General features: G+C 41.1%; 1 protein-coding gene across 2 annotated transcripts in view; it reads left to right on the top strand.

Annotated features, from left to right (window-relative positions):
- The window catches only part of LOC307030720 (CD82 antigen-like), a 48,414-nt gene that overhangs the window by 20,809 nt on the left and 7,027 nt on the right, over positions 1–20,578 (top strand). Inside the window, exons 1-5 of one of the 2 annotated variants that reach the window (XM_079667336.1) lie at positions 2,669–2,690; positions 7,068–7,140; positions 11,067–11,139; positions 18,673–18,794; positions 19,335–19,409. In XM_079667336.1, coding sequence (XP_079523462.1) covers positions 7,078–7,140; positions 11,067–11,139; positions 18,673–18,794; positions 19,335–19,409 — 333 coding nt within the window. In that variant the 5' untranslated portion in view covers positions 2,669–2,690; positions 7,068–7,077. Of the gene's footprint in view, positions 1–2,668; positions 2,691–7,067; positions 7,141–11,066; positions 11,140–18,672; positions 18,795–19,334; positions 19,410–20,578 lie in introns of those variants that run through there. The other variant, XM_079667335.1, reaches the window with a different exon arrangement.

Here is a 20,578-nt window from a genome sequence, read left to right as displayed (position 1 = left end):
ATACGGGTCGGGGATTGACCAACCGGATACCACTGCTCTGCTGTCTGTTAACGTTGTTAAGAGTGGTGGGTTGGGGGAGGGAGCGGATTGACAGCTTGAGCAGCTGTCAACTCAACATTGTAAATGACCAACCAAAAACGATCGCGGGTTCATCTTGTTTTTGGCGTGAGAATAGTTTGGGCAGCGTGAGATTGAGAGTGAAAGCGTGTGTCACACGCCAGATGCGTGAGAGTTGGCAACCCTGTCAAATAGCTTTATTGGCATGACCATAATGACATACAGTATTGCCATTGCAGGCACTATTTTAGAAGTGGACTTAGTGGGAATTGTATTGAAGGAGAGAAATATGTCTCTTGCTAACTCTTGATCAGCAAGCACATAAGACGTTAGCGTAGCTCTGTCGCTAAATGGACAAAACTAATAAATTACGTGTTTTTACCTTCTGACACAAAACTCTGGAGGTTAAAGGACAGTTGACGGTGACACACAGCTACAACCTTGATATTACTGTACCTTTTACTTTGAGCAAAAAGTCAATCCTTCATACACCCTCTTGCAATTGTAAATGTTCTGTATGTTAGCACAATTACCAGCTGTTTCAGGAAAAAACGGAGCCTTTAAATGTTTTCAGCTGAGAGTCACGGACACAAAGTCAGGACGTTTTGAGAGACTGACTTACACGTTGTTGTTTTGGTCTTGTTTTGAAGAGTTTTCTTGTAAAAAAAATAAAATAAAAAATGGACTATACCAATCGTTAACCTTTTACTTCTTTCAGGTCTCTTTTTATTTTAATTCCTGTATTGTAAATAAATTTACCAAAAGTCTAAGCCTAAACTTAAATGAAGAGTCTTATGTGTCAGAGGCCGACCTGGTCTTTGTTAAGACTTCAGCCTGCTCTCTTTAAAGTCTATAATACCTTCCATCTGGCTTTGCTGAAACTGCCAAAATCTCTTTCCCATTGCATATTCTCTTTCCTCTGTCATCCCTGCAGGTGCCCCCTCTCCTCACCCCCCCAACCCACTGGCACAGGCAACCATGTAACAGTAACCCATTTACAGTGAAGGGAATATGGGTTGGATACACGAGCGCTGAGCTCACGCTATGGGGCTTCACTGCTGGGAGGAAACATCGAACCGGGCCGCCGTATTTCACCCAGATTTTCATAGATTTATTGGACAGTAAGAGGCCATTACTTTATGGAGGGGGCGCTGCGGGGAGGTGAAGAGAAAATAAAAACCATCCAGAGAGTTCCTCCGTTCATGTTAGGCTAGTTTTTTTGTAAATAGGAAAAACCACATGATAGGAGAAAGGTCAATGACATTTTTCTGGTGTTGAATATGAGTTTGATACACTTTTTGCTCTTTCCAATCTGCACTAGTTGGACTGAACTTGAACTGTTAACGTTAAAAAAGTTAAATTCTTATTCTACATATTACTTGTGATTTGAGACCAGGTGAAGGGGGGTGATAAAGAAAGAAAGAATATTACTGCACTTGAAAATCAGCTAATTAGAATAAATTGAAATGCACAATTTCGTTTTTTGTTGCTCCCAATGAACTTACAAGTTAGAAATTGGAAGAAGATCCCAAGAGACCACTTTATAAAAGCATGTGGATGGCTGATATTTCATGTTTTCTGGCTTTGATTAAAATGTAACTTTTTGTATATTTATGTTTATAAATGTAGGAATAATTCAAGTTGAATTTTGAAAAACCTTATCTGCTGTAATTGTAAAGCCACCGCATTACTCCACATTACAGTAGTGTAGATATACTGATTTCATCTTTAGACATGTAAGGATCTGGACCTGAGGAACAGACAGGGCTGGAGATCCAGAGCGAGCAGGTCACAGATGGTATGACCTCTCCGCTCACAGATTGAGGTTGTGATTGCACTGGTTGTTTTTGCGGGTGTAATCCTGGAGGATTTGAGCCCCCCAGTTCCTGATCATGATCAGCCGGACCAGCTTAGCCTCCGAGGTCTGTTGTTCTATAGCATCTGTCAACACTTGTTCACATCACGCTCTTCTCCACAGCAGACCTGCAAACACAATCCTGCTCTGCTCTCATACACAATAACTTCCCTTGCACTCTGTTTATGGAAATTATTGTTACATTTTGTACAGTACATTGGACTGTTTGACACATTTTTCAATTACTTTATTAACGATATAATACATTCATCTAATCATGAAAATAATAAGTTGGTTAGTTTGGTCAAACCAATAACCCATCACCCAAACAATTGCGTAGATCAGAAACATTTAGCAAGAATATTTTACTCGACAAAGGACCTGTCCAGAAATATTTGTTGTAATATTGAGAACATGTCAATCACCAATTGATACAGTATAAAATTATACACAGATATTACCTGTCAACCAGAACATGCTGTCAATTAAGGATGATTCCAAGCCCCATATGCCTTCTCTGTAACCAAAAGACTATTGGCACATATCATGTACACATGGTTTATGAATGTACTGCAGTAAGAACAATCTGGAAACGAGTTATTGACATTGTTTCTGAGATTATTGGAGTTCACATTGTATTGTTGAATGATGATTCTTCTCTTGACCTACTAAACCAGGGGTGCCCAACCTTTTTTGAACCGAGAGCTACTTTTAAAGTTGCCAGTCTGCCGAGATCTACCAGTCCAAATAGAGAGGCGTAGCCATTACTGACTACCAGGTAAATATACACTTCTACTTTTATAAAACTGACCTTCGTACGATAAATACTTCATAAAATACTGCAGATCCTTTATTTTAGCCCTTTCTAATCTACACACATACAAGTATTTAACTGAAGTTACACAACAGTGTTGTTGATACAGAGTTGGAGTTTATTCACACGTCACATACTACAGTGGGTAATGTTTTCAAGAAACATTGAACAGTGCTGCCACATATGACACAGGAAAAAAAGAGAAGTCACTGAAACCTTTCTTTGCCATTATATAAAAATAGTGTTACTACAAAAGTATACATTAGGCTTACTAATAAGACAACTCAGATCTGAAGCTACACAGGCCTTTTAAAATAGGATGCAAGCAACACTAGTTTCTTAACCTGAATTGATAATAGACTATAATAAATTTAAACAGAACATATCTTAATGGTTGCTTTCTTATACCATTTTGTGCAATAATTATAATTAATAAGTTCAAACAAACTAAAACTTACAGCTGATTAATAACGGTATCTAACTTGAGTTTTTATTATATAAAAAAACAGTTGAAATTACATTACATTGCATTGAGCTGACGCTTTTATCCAAAGCGACTTACAATAAGTGCGTTTGACCAACAAAATACAAACTTGAAGAAAACAGAATCATATAAGTAAATCAGGTTTCATAGAGCTAGAACATTTCAAGTGCTACTCAACTGGCTTTAGATAAGCCAGTCCTTTATTAGTATATAAGTGCTTTATTAATAATTCTATCGCTCGAAGTGGAGTCGAAAGAGATGAGTTTTCAGTCTACGTCGGAAGATGTGTAAGCTTTCTGCTGTCCTGATTTCAATGGAGAGCTCATTCCACCATTTTGGAGCCAGGATAGCAAACCCACGTGTTTTTGCTGATGGGAACTTGTGTCCCCCTCGCAGTGAGGGTGGAGCGAGCTGTTTGGCTGATGCAGAGCGGAGTGCACGTGCTGGGGTGTACAGTTTAACCATGTCCTGGATGTAGGAAGGGCCAGATCCATTCGCAGCATGGTACGCAAGTACCATTGTCTTGAAGTGGATTCTAGCAGTTACCGGAAGCCAGTGAAGGGAGCGGAGGAGCGGCGTGGTGTGGGAGAATTTAGGAAGGTTGAAGACCAGACGAGCAGCTGCATTCTGGATGAGCTGCAGAGGTCGGAGGGCACATGCAGATAGACCAGCCTGGAGGGAGTTGCAGTAGTCTAGGCGTGAGATGACGAGAGCCTGGACCAGAACCTGCGTCGCTTTCTGGGTCAGCTGGGGACGTATCCTCCTGATGTTGTAAAGAGTGTATCTGCAGCAGCGGGCTGTAGCAGCTATGTTTCCAGTGAAGGACCGTTTGTTATCTAGGGTCACACCCAGATTCCTTGCAGTCTGAGTCGGGAAACAACAGAGGTGCCGATGTTGATTGTTAAGTCAAGAGTGGGACAATCTTTTCCTGGAAGGAAAAGCAGTTCAGTCTTGTCAAGGTTGAGCTTGAGGTGGTGAGCAGACATCCACTGAGAGATGGGGGGATTAATTGGGTGTCGTCGGCGTAGCAGTGGTATGAAAAACCATGCGGGCTAATGACAGATGACAGATCCGAGCGAGTTTTTGTACAGGGAGAAGAGGAGGGGACCGAGAACAGAGCCCTGAGGGACCCCTGTAGTTAATTGACAAGGGTCGGACTCCGACCCTCTCCAAGTAACCCTGTAGGTGCGGTCTTTGAGGTATGAGGTGAGGAGGGAAAGTGCAGAGCCTGAAACTCCAAGTTCTTGGAGAGTTCGAAGGAGGATCTGATGGTTCACCGTGTCGAATGCAGCAGACAGGTCCAGAAGGATGATGACAGAGGAAAGGGAGGCTGCTTTAGCAGTGTGCAGTTCCTCAGTGACAGCAAGGAGGGCAATTTCTGTTGAGTGACCTGCCTTGAAACCAGACTAGTGCGGATCCAGAAGGTTGTTCTGATGGAGATAACAGGAGAGTTGTTTAAAGACAGCGCGTTCAAGTGTTTTAGACAGGAACGGGAGGAGAGAGATAGGCCTGTAGTTTATAACATCGGACGGGTTGAGAGTAGGTTTCTTTAGGAGAGGGTTTACTCTTGCCTCCTTGAGACTGTTTGGAAAGTGACCAGAAGTTAGAGAAGTGTTGATGAAATGGGTGAGAAACGGTAGAATATCAGGAGCGATAGTCTGAAGGAGGTTTGAGGGGATAGGGTCCAGAGGACAGGTGGTAGGGCGGGCAGAGGTAATGAGGGTAAGAACCTCACTTGGAGAGAGAGGGGAAACATAGGTTAGTGTGTGGGTGAAGGGAGGGTCTGGTGACCCAGTGGTGAGTAAAGATGAGTCAGAAAAAGAAGAGCGAATATCATCAACCTTTTTTTCAAAGTGGTTAACAAAGTCGCTTGACAGAAGGAAGGAGGGGGAAGGGGCTTTGGGGTGGTCCAAGAGGGTGGAGAAGATAGAATATAGTTTTTTGGGATTGGAATAGGAAGATTGGATCTTATCTTGCTTTTTGCCTGAGAGATCGAAGCAGAGAAAGAGGAGAGCCTGATAGGTTAGGAGGCCGTCATGGTGTTTGGATTTCCACCATTTCCGCTCTGCTGCCCGAAGGATGGTTCTATTAGCACGCAGTGCGTCATTTAGCCAGGGAGCAGGAGGGGACTGACGAGCCTGCCGAGATGTGAGAGGACAGAGAGAGTCCAGAGAGGATGAGAGAGTAGAGAGGAGAGTTTCTGCAGCAGAGTTTGGAGGCAGAAGTTGGAACGAGTCAGAGGAAGGGAGGGCTGAGAGCACCGATGAGGCAAAGGTAGAGGGGGAGAGGGAACAGAGGTTACGGGGGACAGGTGCAGAGTTAGAAGAGATTAGTTTGTTATGTTTGGAAAGGGGTAGAGAGAATGAAATGAAATGCTACTGTTATTTTTACTGTCCCCCAAAAGCACGTCGGCTGCCTCCAGGAATGCTTCTTTCACAACTTCGCCTTCTTTGAAAGACTTCATGTGTTTCGCAAGATAAGATAAGATGCTATGGTAGCAGCCTTGTTGTTGGGCCCAGTGAAAATGGACTGCTGTGCATTTAGCTGTCCTTTCAGGTCCCTCCCCTTTTGGGAGCTTAGGTCAGAATTAGGAGGGAATTCTGTCTCGTAGCGTTTGTGCACTGTTTTTTGAAATGCCGCTCCTAAATTATCCTTCTTCGATAAAGCCACGCTCACATTGCAGATGAGACAGATGGACTTTGAATTGGAATAGATAAAAAAATAATCATCCTCCCACTCGGAGTGAAAATTATATATTTTGGGCGTTTTTGCTTCTGCCATAATTGCGGTCTTGTGTGTGTGCGGACTGTCACTCCTGTTGACACGGACAACGTCAGCTAACTAGTTCCCACTGCCCACCAGCCACGCCCCGACACATGGGGAGACGCCGGCCAATCACAAAGCTTTGATGCGTTCAAGTGCATTATTCTGGCACAGAAAGATTATGTTATAGGACATTAACGATAAAACTGAATATTGTTGCTCTATTTTTAGACACATCTCACGATTGACTGGGAATCTCCCCGGTCGATCGCGATCGACTGGTTGGGCACCCCTGTACTAAACCATCAGAAAAGGGTTCTAACACTGGTCTAATGGCAGCCAAAAAATCAATTGTAATACGATGGAAACACCCACATACTTTATTTATTAAGCAATGGATATCATCCTTCCATGACCTACTAATCTCAGAGCTGTCAATCGCTTCTGCTAATAAGGCTAAGGGGGAAACATTAGAGGCTATTAAAAGGGCTGCTGATCTGGTAATATCATTCATGTAAATTTAAGATTATTAGAAGCCAATTTCAATTCATTTGAAAAAAAAAAAAAAGTATGAATGTATTTGATTTGGATAAATTGTTATGCTATAATATAAATAATCTGAACTCAGACGATCGCTAACAAACATCAGGTAGGATTTTCTGTGAAATGGCAAGATGGAAGGGGTGGCATGGGAAAGGGATTCCCTATATTTTTTCTTTGTTTTTGTATTATTGTCTATATAATTTGTATCTGTGTGTACAGTATAATCTATTTCTTTATAGGTCTTTAAATCCAAATTCTACATTTTTTGTTGAACACCAACAACTCTTCTGTTGTGATGAGAAGTGAATGTAAGAAGGAAGAGAAAATCCAGCCTTGGTCCTCTGAGAAATGAAAAAAATATACATCTCCAAGTTTTAATTAATTGGGTAGTTAATTAACAAATAATTGCTTGAGAAAATTTACGATATTTGCTATCTCAATTCGCAATCAAATGATATTGAGAAACTGAAAAAACGCTGTCTGACAGACCTGTGAGTTTAAACATTCTATCGGTATGTATAACGAATATTGTGACTTTCTTATGTTTCCAGATCCAGCATCATGGGGAAAGGCTGCCTGACAGTGACCAAGTACTTACTGTTCCTCTTCAACCTCATCTTTTTTGTGAGTATATTACTCATAAATTATAGAAAGAAAAAAAATCCACTTTTCTTTTTTTTTATATAGGATATATACTTTTCGGTTAATCGGTTAACCGTTTTTTTGGGGGTCGAATATTCAAATATACATTTGCTTTCAAATTCCCATCCCTAGTAAGTACTAGCATCCCTCCTCACATGCTCTCACTCTGCTGCTAGAAAGAGAGGTGCCGCACAGCGTTTGGAGGCAGGACCAAACCATTACATGTAAATAGAGGGGGGTGTACAGAGGCTTTGGATAATTAAATTTTGGAAGAAAAAAAGTGAAATGAATCATAAGTTTAGTGAGTAAATTATCAATTTAACGTGAATTATTGATGATTGATGAAAGGTTACTTAAACATTTTTTCTTAATGTTCTAAAAATGTTTGGGGTCCCTGTCAGTCACGGGCCCTTAGAATCGTCCTAACTTTTCACCCCCTTACGGCGCCCCTGGGCGGGGGTAAAGGACATGCTGCCAACCCTGCGTATCACCTTCATGCGGTCATTGATCTCCAGGAAGGACTTGGTGCCAACCCTCTTATCTCCTTCATGTGGTCGAACTCCAGGAGGGTGGACGAGGGTGAAAGGGTAAACAGAGAGCAGAGAGAGCTGGGGGGTGAAGGAAGATTATCCTCAAAGGTGATAGGGGGGGTGAATGGCGGTGGAGACTCCTCCATTTGTCTCATAGGTTTCCCATAATCAAGACATTCCTCAGGCGGGTGCAGTGATACTTCTTCAAGGTTATCTGCACGATATGTTGTGTCTTTCTCCTGTTTTGATTTCTCTTGTTGCTTGTCCTTGGCAGAGGGAACAGATTGATGACGCAGGCAGTTGAATATGTTAGAGACAATTTCACTCCTGACTTGTTCAGGCAAACTCCATCTGCCTTAAAAAGATGTCTGCAGTCCCAGAAAAAGTTAAAATTGTCAACAAAATTGACAGAATGGTCAGTACAGGCAGTTGAAAGCCACGTGTTCAGTGCAAACAATCTGCTGAATCTCTCCACTCCTCTTCTGACTGGCGGTAGAGGGCCACTGATGAACAACAGACATTTAAAGTCTTCTTTCAGCACTTCTGACTGTTGTTTCACAACATCATTTGTTCCAATGTGCAGTACCACATTTTTCACAGTCGCATGTTCAGCCCCAATATGCAGGATCTTCTCAGCCAAGTCAGAGACCATATCCTTGGGAAAACAGAGTACTTTGGTGTTGTTCTTACTACACAGACTTTTTACATCTCTTACAGCAGAGTCACCCACAATCAGAGTTTCAGGCCCAGTCGTTAGCTTTCCCTCTAGCCTTTTACTTTTGGAGTAGCTATTGGTCCTTACCCTGCTGTGTGAATACGTTATCCAGGTCATCAGAAAGAGATCTCCGGTTCTGGGTCAGCGGAGTGTATCTGCTCTGGATTGGCACACTTGGTGGTTTAGGAGGATTGTTTGTAGTTCTCCCTTTAGCAGCTGTCCACGGCTGTTTCCTAGTATGAATAGGGGTTGAAGAGGCGCTCTTCCTGGGTGATAACAATGCAGGCCAGCCGGTCGCATCACAGATTTCAGAGCGCTGGGCTCTGCCTGTTATTCGACCTCCCAAATCCCATGGAAATGATTTACTCTTAGGCTTTGCACCCAGAGAGTTCCAGGGAGGACTACCACCTGTAGATGTATTACCCAGTACACAGCCCTCCTGTTCCTTGGAATCCTTGTAGCTGCTAACTAGCTGAGTTATCATGCCTTTGACCATTATTTTGCAACACTGGTAAAGTGGTGTCATTCCAACCTAGTCCATTCACTTCCACGTTAACTACGTTAAGGGGTCTTAAACCAAAAAACGAAATCTCATTGGCTGGTATCAATTTCTGACATCGTGATTCATTTAGATGCATCACGTCGTGTGCTAAAACACTTCCTGGTTTAGCTTTCCGCTGGAAATTTAAATCTCAAAATGGCAAAAGAACAGCCAAAAAAACGTTCACAGAGAAGAGGACAACAATTGTCATTAGTGATATGACAAAGGCCCTAGGTATCATTCGTGCTTCTATTGGCTAGCGCTCCAACACCTTGTACGTGATTGGCTAAGGGGCCGGACGTCTCTAAGCAGTTGACAAATCACAACGGAGCCGGCCAGCTAACCAATCGGAGCAATCTGGGCTCTGGTTTCTTTTTCATGAGGAAAATAAAGCACTTTCAAAAATTGAAGCCTCTAAACATGTCCAAGGTAGAGGCACACGATAGAAATATGAACCTGAAAATGATTAGTTTGTTAGAGAGTGTCCACTCTAACACAATCTGGGGTAGAATTTGATGAAAATACTGGTGTTTAAAGAGCAGGAAAGAGCAGCTGACTGAAAACAAATAAAAATAGACTATTGGGAAAATTCTATAAAAGTATATTATCTAGTCATATTGCTTGCTACAGTTCTCAACAAGAGCTTTTGAACAGCTTGAAAAGACGTCAGGCACTCTTTCTCTGACTCTGAGTATTAATTGCAGTGTCCGCAGTAACCACGGTAATACTCACTTTCTTGTTTCCTCTCCTTCTGTGGAAATTAAATCTTACGATCTAAGGTTTAGAGGTTCTTAGCAACAGATAAACACTGTTTGTATTTCTCGGTATTGAGAGCATTACTCTCCGCTGTGCTTTCCTGCAAAGTACATTCAGTTCCTGCTTAGAGAAACGTGATGTCATTAAGTTACATTACTGTTTGGTTTCCCCCAATAATGTATATTTAAACTCACTTGCAGTATGTCCTGCCAGTACACCACATGAAGGTACAGAACATGGCTGTAGTAAATACTGACGTCATGATCTCAATATGTTCTTCGTTTTAATTCAGCAAATGAATATATTGCATATTTTTGAGTGGTATTTTTTTCTTAACTGTATAAAAGAAAATGCAAGCCCCTAAAGGACCTCGATCTTGAATAGCATTCCAACATATTCTAGGTGAAAGGCCAAGGGGCAGTAACCTCTCTAAGCGGTTGACCAATCACAACAGAGCTGGGCTCTGGTTTCAGACGGAGGGTGAAAATAGGTGCTGCAGCACAGGCAGTATGAGAAAATAAAGAGCTTTTTGAACATTTAAAGCATGTAAACACCTCACGACAGAGGCACTAAACACAAATGGGAACCTGAACATTAGCATAATAGAGCCCTTTTTAAAATCATGTGCAAGTACCATATTTTGGACTTTGCCATTCAGAGTAAACTTAGTTTTTTCTCGTCCCTTGGTACTTTTTAAAATGTTAATCTCTTAAAAGCCTCTGAAAGACAAACCATCAGGAGGCCATTTGAACCATGTATTAATGGTTAATGTTGATTAATGTCCCTTTTTGATATTATTCAATAAAAACAGATCTACACCAAAAGGTTTTGACTTATTTGGTCAGAAGATCAACTTTTAGTTTGGCAGCAAGGTAGCCACAGCAAGATGTTAGATGAAGAGAAAAACATTTGAAGGTGACAAATACAGTGATCATGTATTTGTCACTGAAAAATACATGATCGATACCAATGCTGGAATTTTTTCATTCCTGCAAAAATCTGAATGAAGAAAATTGGATACACCAGAACAAATATAGCTCACCAGTATAAAAGACTGTGAATTGCACTTAATCTGTTACTGTTGAAATGTGCTCGTTTGCAGCATGTCTGAAGCTGTGTGTGTGTGTGTGTGTGTGTGTGTGTGTGTGTGTGTGTGTGTGTGTGTGTGTGTGTGTGTGTGTGTGTGTGTGTGTGTGTGTGTGTGTGTGTGTGTGTGTGTGTGTGTGTGTGTGTGTGTGTGTGTGTGTGTGTGTGTGTGTGTGTGTGTGTGTGTGTGTGTGTGTGTGTGTGTGTGTGTGTGTGTGTGTGTGTGTGTGTGTGTGTGTGTGTGTGTGTGTGTGTGTGTGTGTGTGTGTGTGTGTTCCAGCTGTGTGGGGTCGTCATCATGGGCTTCGGGCTGTGGCTCCTGCTGGACAATCAGAGCTTCATCGTCGTCCTGAGTGAGTTCTTCCTTCATTCTCCTGATGATGATCTACCACGTTTACTTCGTGTGACGTGACTTTTTATTTGCACGTTTGTTCAAGTTATCGCTGCAGTGAAGTCCTCTTTTTTTTGTCTGTTGTTGGGAGTTGGGATAGGATAAATTATGTCTCAGCGGTTAGAGCTGTCTGCTCAGTATCAGCTGAGGCAATAGCAGGTTTTAATCCAACCAGCGGTGACCTTTACACGTGTCTTCCCCTCTATCTACCCCTTTCAACTGTCACTCTCTTAAAAGGGCAAATCAGGCCCTATAATTGTGAGAGATGGAAGGGAAACAGGCGGGAGTTGTTGAAAACTTTACCTGTTATTAGTGTGAACTGTTGAACTATGACGTCTAGACAAACCTTTAATACTGCACAGTACTATAATCTGTGTACAGAACTGTAATGTATACAAAGGATTTTGAAAAGCCTTTGCCTAGAGATGTGTCAGACGGATCCTTTAGAAGTAGTCGTTTTTGGAAACTTAATCCTCAAATAGTTTTGAAAGTTGTACTTTGAAATAAAGTTGTTTTGAAATAAAGTTGTATCATGTACAAGTGAAATTGTATACCACAACTCCAACAACAATCTGAGACCTAGGACGGAAAACGGAAAGTAAAAATCATAAAAGGCTTCTCCATGAATTTGATCTAAATCTGGTATCATATAATTTAGATGATTTGGGATTTAAAGACACAGGTCTCCAGTTGTGTACTATTTAATATTGTAATAACTTCTTATTAAAGATGTATCATCTTATAGAATTTCTACACAATAATAATTGTCAGAAAGATGGATATTTATAAAAGTTGCAGGACTCTTTAAAAGAGAATTTAGATGTTTCCCTTTTCTAACAGTCCTCCACTCAGCACTTCCACAGAAGCGATAAGTTTGTGTCGCTTTTAGACCGAATAACTTTCGACAAAGACAACATCCATCTGTTGGAGGCTAATCAAAACATCTCCTCTTCCACTGTCAGTGTTAATGTGTCCAGCCTATGCATCGATCTATATTGCTGTTTTTAATGCAGTTATCCCTTCTGACTTGGTCTCCAAAGAGGCCAACATGTTTAGGTGTCCCCATACAGTTGGGGTCTCTGTGTGTTCACTGGTGTGTTGAGGCTATTGAGTTAAAAACAAGTGTCCAGCAGATTTCCTCCACGTTTGTCTGTCTGCTTCTCTGGATTGTTTAAAAAAAGAAATTCCTTCAAGCCACAAATCTTTCCCTCTGTCTTGGTCCTCCTCCGTATCCTCTCCTCGTGGCTTCAATTACTCTCCTGTTACTGAGTGTTCAAAGACATCTGACATAAAGAGCTCATTTGACATTTAGGGAACACACTTATTCATTTGCTTGATACAAATAATATAGTGACCTTTAGACGGGTTTGTGTATTTAGATTCTTTACTTAATTTAAAGTACTTAAAGGGTGCCTATTATGCTTTTTCGGGTTTTCCCTTTCCTGTATTGTGTTATCTAGGTTTGTGTGAAGGGTCTGCAAAGGCTTAAATCCCAGCGTTCCTCCCTTTACTATTAATTAATGAATATTTCTCCATTAATCACCAGATTGTTTGTTTTTGAAAATATTTAAGTACATATACAATTACATAGGAAGTCATGTTTTCTGAGGTAAGTGATAAAAAGGGGTTATCTGAATTCAGGAGCAATTCAGTATAACTTGAAAATGTAAATAGCAAGTATATCATCGTTTATTGTATCCTAGGATTATTATTACTCATTGATTCATATGAAAGGATTGAACTGTTGTAGTTCGTTAAGAAGAGGCTTATACAAATGTTGTAAAAATCAAACTTTTTTTAAGTAACTAAAACTTTAAGATGACTATAGTGAATCAAGAGGAAAAATATTCTCTCCCCATCAACTTGCATAGAATGGAAATACAAATGTGAAAATTATACTTTAGTACAGTACTTGAGTTAATGTATATGGTTACATTTAGTAAACTAAAACCATTGTACACTGACTCTGTGTTGGGGACCAAAAAATGTTGAACTATTCCGTTAATTCTAAATTCTGCAAACAGTAACAGTGAGAAAGAGACGACCAGTGTGAGCGAGACAAAGTCTCAGACACCACTGAAGAAGTGTCGATGCAGAAATATAGAGACAGACATTGAGCAATTGTCAGAGAGAGACTGTGTGTGTGCATGCGCTTTCGGAACAAGCCAGCGCCACTGAGGACATTTGTCTCCCGTCCTCGTGGGCTCTCTGCAGGTGTCGTCCCCTCAGACACTGGGCTCTTTCTGCTCCGTCCAGCATCAGCATGCATCACATCAGCCCAGTGCGCTCACCGCCTTACTCATCTCTCTCTCTCTCGCACGCACGCACGCACGCACGTAAACACACACACACACACACACACACTACATCACGGTCAGTCAGATAGTCCAGGCATTTTATCGGGGTTGTGGTCATACGACACTAACCATCAGATCACATGGATAAAGTACAGTGCACAGTTTAGCTTTGTGTTCATACATAAACGAGGAGTATTGATGCTCGAAACATTTTCTGAGAGCGGCGTCACTGCTCATCACAAGTGAATCTATGCTCAGCCTGGTGCTGCTGGAACCAGCTGATCGCACAAAGACAGCGCTGAGTCACAACCACACATCATTACTGCCTCAACACGTTTGAAATCATCCAGTTTGATGGGATATAACAGGTTGTAAACATTACTTCATGTGGAGCAGGGGGACCTCGAGGAACACTTCTGACTGAAGCCATTCCATTATTGGTTGAAATGTAATCAAGTATTAAGTTAAGTAGTAACTTAAGTGTTTTGATTTTGTATCGCTTTGTACTTCTAATCCACTACATTTCAGAGGGAATCAATATTATATATCATTATACTTTTTACTTGAGGATTTCTCTTAAGCCCCAAGCCTGTTGTTCAGGTTTCAGGCTCGAAAATGACATTCCCAGAACAAATGACCATATCTTCCCTTCTAAAAGGGTTAAATTAATAATCTTTTTTCTCAAAGTAATGATAAACCTGGGAGTTGGATGTAGAAAAGTCAGAATCAATATAGATGTTTTTTATTTTAAAGAAAATTCAGATTGAACATGGTAAAAAAAACGGTAAATTATAGTGTCCGTCCAAAATATATTTTGTACTTGAAAACTAACCTTGGATGATGGGTTAGTAGACTAAAAGCTTTAGGAATCCAAAGTACAACATATAATAAGTACCCTGTATCAAGATTGATACAAAACAACTGATATTTGACCTTTTTAGACAGATTTAGCAAAAAACAATTTCCTTATCTCTGGCCCCCCTTGCTCGATTTTGACATGTGACATCTCTTTCTGACCGTTATAGCCAATAGAATCGAAGGGAAATCGTCCCGCACACACTCATGTTAAAAAAAAAAGGGTAGCGTCTTTGTGCATTCAATCTGGCTACAGAGCGTAGGATCTCCCTGCTCTGATATTTGAAAACGGAATTGCAGTTTTAAGAAATTTGATGATTATTTAGAAATAATAAAGTAAAATATAATATTTAAGTACAGTACTCCAGGAAATGTTGTTTGATATACTGTGACAAATATAAAATATTTATTTTAAAATTGAATTGTTTAAACAGTCTGAGAAAGAATGGGCTTCTTAATTAAGCTTCATTTTAGGCAGGAAATCTTAAAAGGGAATGCTTCAGTTTGGTAAGAATTCACTGAAAACAGCATCAACATGAGTATTTGTAAATGTTGTATCAGCATTTTGTAGGCTATAGAACTGCACAGGTAGTCTATCCACAGGGACCCTAAACACATGAACCTGTCTGTAAGCGCATATAACACACACAGGTTTAATTGACTGCCCCCCCCTCTCCCTGTAGCCTAATTTTCCATCATAAACTTCCCTCTTTTCTCGTTGGCTTGCGTAGGAGCAGCATGCCCTGGTTCACTGATCCCCCGGGGGTATCCAATGATGGCTTGAGGCCACAAGGACCCAGCAAGGAGGAGGGGGGGGCTTGTCTTTAAAACGGCTCATTGGCAGACTTCAACACGCTTCTTGTTCACAACCTTTTTGAGTGACAATACGTTCTCCACTGCAGTAGCAGATTCTGTATTTCTGTCATGAATAATTTGAAACTGGCTCTGTTTTTGATGAGTCATGCTCCATCAATAAAGGGTGCTCATCAAATTGCGACCCAGGGTTTGGAGTGTAGCTGAATTCTCATTTGAGCTCCCTGTGTTTCTTTGGTCCCTGGTAACTTGCTATAAATGGAGCGCTGCAGACGAACACTTGCTTCTAATTTCCTTTGTTTTTCATCATCACACATGTTGCTGTATGGAAGTGCTCGTCTGGTTCATTTCTGTGAGTTTGTAGATTTCAGAGACTTGTGTATTGGGTCGAAATCATGTTGTCAAACATGACACAGCCGCTGATCTTGTTTTATAGCTAATAGAGTGGTGCAGCGATGACGTATTTACCCAGAAATAAGCTGCGCTCGGTTTCCCTCAACAAAAAAGCACTGGGATTTCTCCGTAGGGTTTTGGAAAATAGCTCGAAATAAAGTGCATTTATCAAACGAACCTGTTTGATAAATGCACGTTTTGTTCAGCCGGATAATATCCACATACCTACCCTACTTTTATCATTTTCGAATCATAAATCTAATCGCCAGAAGCAAAATGCTAACGTTATGCTATAAACCAGGGCTATTCAACTACACATTCAATTGGGCCTGATTTTATAACTACAAAATTCAGCTGGGCCAGACATTCAGCGGCCTGTAAAAAGCGGGTAGTGACACATTTTAAACCAACACATATTACTGCGAAGAAAAACATGCAATTTTTATTCCTTGTTCATCTAACAAAGGTACGTAAAAAAGTGCATAAAAACACAACAAGTTAGCATTAATTTAACAGAATCTGAAAAAAAAGTGCACAGTTGTGGCATTACATTTGTTTGCTTTAGAAGTCAAATATTCAGGTTATTGTTTTTTAACCAGGCACATCACAAAGTGCATTTAATGAATACAATAACAGCAGTCTTAATAAATGTCCTCACATACAAAAAAAACAGCTAAAGAGCTCCAATGCAACACAAAGAGGTAGTACTGTAGCAATGCTATTTTTTCACTTTTCAAGTAATAACAAAAAAATCATACGTTTTGGTCACATTTGACCCAGACACATTAAAAAGTGCATTTAAATGAATACAGAAAGAACTGTCAAGTTACCCTTCAGTGCACAAACCCATAACAAGGGATACGGGTAACTATATGAATGAATACTACAGTACACGTCTACTATAGTAAACTAGGTGCTTACTATCACCTCATTTGTGATTTGTCATCGCTGACTTTCTCAATGGGAGAAGGGACATTTTTTGTTTTGAACAAGAGCAGTGATTTTTGGCTCATAGGATGTCAATGCAATCCTAAAACATTGGTGAAGAGTGCTGTCAGTCAGGGAGCAGCGAGTGCTACTTTTGATTGAGTTCATGTGTGAAAAGCTTGATTCACATGTGTATGTTGATCCAAACATACTGAGCACACAGATCGCTACTTTCTGAACGCTAGGGAACTGCTGTTTTTTGACATCACTCCAAAACTTCGCTGGCCTGTTGGTGCGCTGCATGTCAATAAGTTCCAGTGTATATTTCCCCTTGTCGATGCAGGGGAGGGGACCACTTCCTTTGCTCTGGTTGATACGTCCCCCTCTATTGCAACAGTGAAGGGGTCTCTGGCAAAGCCCATCATCACCTCTGTGGGCAGAGCAAGTCCATCCAATCGACCGGCAAAGTTCTCTTTCAACCCCGCAATGAAATCTGTCATCACATCCGTGATTTGTGCCGGAGATGTGATGTGTTTTGGGAGCGTCGGAAAATGCAGCATCCGACCCGTGCTCAAGTCGGTCGCGAAAAGGTCCAGCTTGACTTGGATCTGCTCCACAAGATCAATGACCGTTTTGTCTCTGTTTACGCTTCAGAGTTGAGAGAGACATGTTTTAGAGTTGTTATCATAGGACCACCGTTACTAGCACCACTAGATGCACTTTCAAAAAGCGTGCTGCGTTGTGGTTTGGTGGTTTCTATGCAACGCGGAGTGTTGCGTTCATGGTCTGTACTAGTGTAGGAATTTGGCTACGGGAGGCTGGGCCACTCGGGAGTTGGTTCTGGGCCGCATCTGGCCCGCGGGCCGCCAGTTGAATAGGCCTGCTATAAACTAACTACAGCAGGGTCGCTGCTTCAACATCACGCCAACTTAAGATCCATATTCAAAAATACAGATTAAAAATGGTACAAGTTGAAGCTTTTGTTTTAACAGTTTGCAAGAGGCAGGTACTTGATTTCAAGCAGATCAGTGCAAACTAACTTAGCGGGAGTATTTACGTGTTCGGTGTAATGACGTACAACGGCCTCGACAACTTCTGTAGTCCTATTCAGCCACATGTTAACAACCGTCATTTTTCAGACACGTAAACTCTTCAAAAATCATCAGGGGTCACTGCTGATGTATTTAATGTCGTAGAAAAAAAACGTGATCCGTCTCTTCAATTTGTGTCAAACAAAGATCTTATTTCCAGCTATTTTCCAAAATCCTATGGAGAAATCCCATTGACTCTGAGACGAGGGAACCGGTAGTGATGAAATGCTCACTCACTTCCGGGTCTTAGGACTCGTCACTGCACCACTCTATTGGGTTGATGTCACATCTAGTCAATGTTTCTGATTGACTTCTATATAATTGAAAAATTCATTTTAAAGACCATCAAATGAGATGACATTAATTCAAACCTCATAAGTATTTTGCTGTCAAACTCTGTATATATTTAAAGCACTTTTTGCCATACTTTCTATAATCACGGTGCTTGCCAATCCCCATTTTGAAGTTGCATGTAATTTGTCCCAGGTTGTTGACATGGACTCTGTTTTTAGTTCTGAACTGAGCTCTTGGCAGATGTCTGGACTCAAACTCGATGACATGAACGAGATGATTCCCACTTCTGGATCCTCTATTTGGGACTGTTGTGTAGACAGTGATGTGGCACACAGATGCCTTTTTTTGCCAATGCTGAAGTGCACACTCTCCAGAAAACACTCCTTTTTGTCCACACTCAACTGAGAGTTTTCCTCTTGTCAGTATTAGGGCTACAACTCACTGTTATTTTCATTGATGAGATTCTGGCAATTGCTTTCTTGATTTAATAGTCGTTTATGCATCAGAAACTACTGAAAAAAGAAAATTGTTAAAGTCCTATTGGTCGAGAAATGTCTTACAGTTGCAGTAATCTACTCTGCTTATTCTTCTAATTTCAGTTTTTTACTCATTTGTTTTACATCAGGTTACAAATAGGCCTGAAATATACACAGGGTACACATGAACAAACAGAGCTACGGGTCGCCCAATGATTCGGTACCTGGTACCAGGAAGTGAACCGGCACCTCTTCACCTACCAAAATAACTCTGTACTTGATCCAATTGGGGCTTGAACCGGCGACCCTTCAGTTCCCAAACAATAACATGTACCTTCTGTCCACACAGGTAACTCCACATCTGTGAAGGCGGCCTGCTACATCCTGATTGGCGTTGGGGCCTTCTCCATGCTCATGGGCTTCCTCGGCTGCCTGGGGGCCATTTACGAGATCCGCTGTCTGCTCGGCCTGGTGAGTGACACTTCTACACATGTCTGAATGTATGTACACTCTGATCATTTAAACATGATGATGAGTAAGACAGGCGATGTGCTAGTGGAAGATTTATTGTGTAAGTAGTTGGACTAACTTCTCCTAAAGGACCAAAAACAGCTCACTGCCTAACTTAATGAGTTTTCAAGTATTCCAGCGGTCTTTCAAAATAAAAGCCCCAGAAAGAATCTTAATCCTGACAGGAAGCTCAAGATTAGTTTTTATTCCAAATAAAAGCCCGAACAAGTATCTTAAGCCTAACGGGAGGCTCATAGAGTACATACAGTAACTCTTTACCATATATACAGCAAAGAATACAACTATTACAGAATGTAGTTACTGACTTGCCAGGCTTCAATATGCATGCACACGCATACCACTTTGAAGTTGGTTCATTTATAGTTGCTTTGTTGCCATTAAGATCTCTTTTTTTAAAGGTTTTACGGGGCTCCTGTTGCACCAACATGTTTTACCACTCAGATGTTTCACATGAGTTTACCATCTGCTGTCTCTCCGCAGTACTTCACCTGCCTCCTGCTGATCGTCATCGCTCAGGTAGTAGCCGGCGCCCTCATCTACTTCCAGAAGGAGACGGTGAGTGATGTCACTTCCTCTTCCTCTGTCCTAGATTTCATTGAGTGGTGCAGTAATGATGTATTTTTGAAGGCCAACCCTGAAGTTAGCGTCCCAAGTCCTACCACGCGAAAATAGCAATTGCATTTTTCAAATTGATTTTTACAGAGAATTAGCTCAGTGCAGAGTCCTGCACGGGTCTGATTTTCAAGATCCGCTCCCGCCCGCACCCGCGACGTTCAATACCGAACCCGCCCCGCTACCCGCACATATTGCCAATTAGTTCCGCAAACCGACCCGAACCCGCATATCCTATGAGCAGTGAAGACATGCAATTATTAACACACGCAGTTGCATATTTGGCTCAAAAAGCGTGTGATGTTAATAATTTCATAATACGACCTGGTTCTTTTCTCTATCTAGGATGACACCAAAAACCTCCCAGTCGTTGGATTTCGCTCTTGCGGAAGAGTTATTGACAAAGCTGTATTCTTCTTAAGAGAGCTTCGCAGAGGTAAAAATCTAACGTAACTGTCGCATGCCTTCATGTCACCACTGCTAAGCTAAAGGTGGCAAATGTTCGACGTGACGTTTAGTAATCTCTTTTAGTCTTAAAGTTTTGCACATTCACAAGTTGGGTATTTACTGACATACTTTATGTTGTACCACATAACGTGAAAATCGGTTAAGATTTGTCAACCACAGACCTTATTTTGGGCATATACACTGTAGCTACAACCTCAAACAAAAAAGTTAGGAGGCGTGCGAACGGGAATCGGTAGCATGCCAAATCATTTCTAGTTTTTTAGGACTCATTCCTGCACCACTCTGACAGCTTCATGGGAGTTTCCCCCCTTGTTTTCTTTTGTTAGTTGAGTCGATTCCGACTAGTGGAATGAGAAGGGTTGCAGAACACTTATCAGAATCAGAAACAGGTTTATTGCCAGGTAGGTTCAAACATACGAGGAATTTGACTTGATCTCATGGTGCATACATAGAATATAAAACAACAAATCTTTAAGGACACTGTAATAAAATGTAGTTAAATGGCAATAAAATAAAGCAGTAATTTACAGTGAAATAGAGTGCAGTGAATAATAGAATATAGACTATGAAATAAGAATATGTGCAGTAAGCAGTATTTGAGCATTAATGTAATGCATAGAGTCTATGATGTGGCTGAGGTAAAG

Source organism: Notothenia rossii (assembly GCF_949606895.1).
Source record: "Notothenia rossii genome assembly, chromosome: 2".
NCBI classification, from domain to species: domain Eukaryota; kingdom Metazoa; phylum Chordata; class Actinopteri; order Perciformes; family Nototheniidae; genus Notothenia; species Notothenia rossii.
Note: the sequence above shows the minus strand (reverse complement) of the source record. Positions and strands in the feature narration are given on the sequence as shown.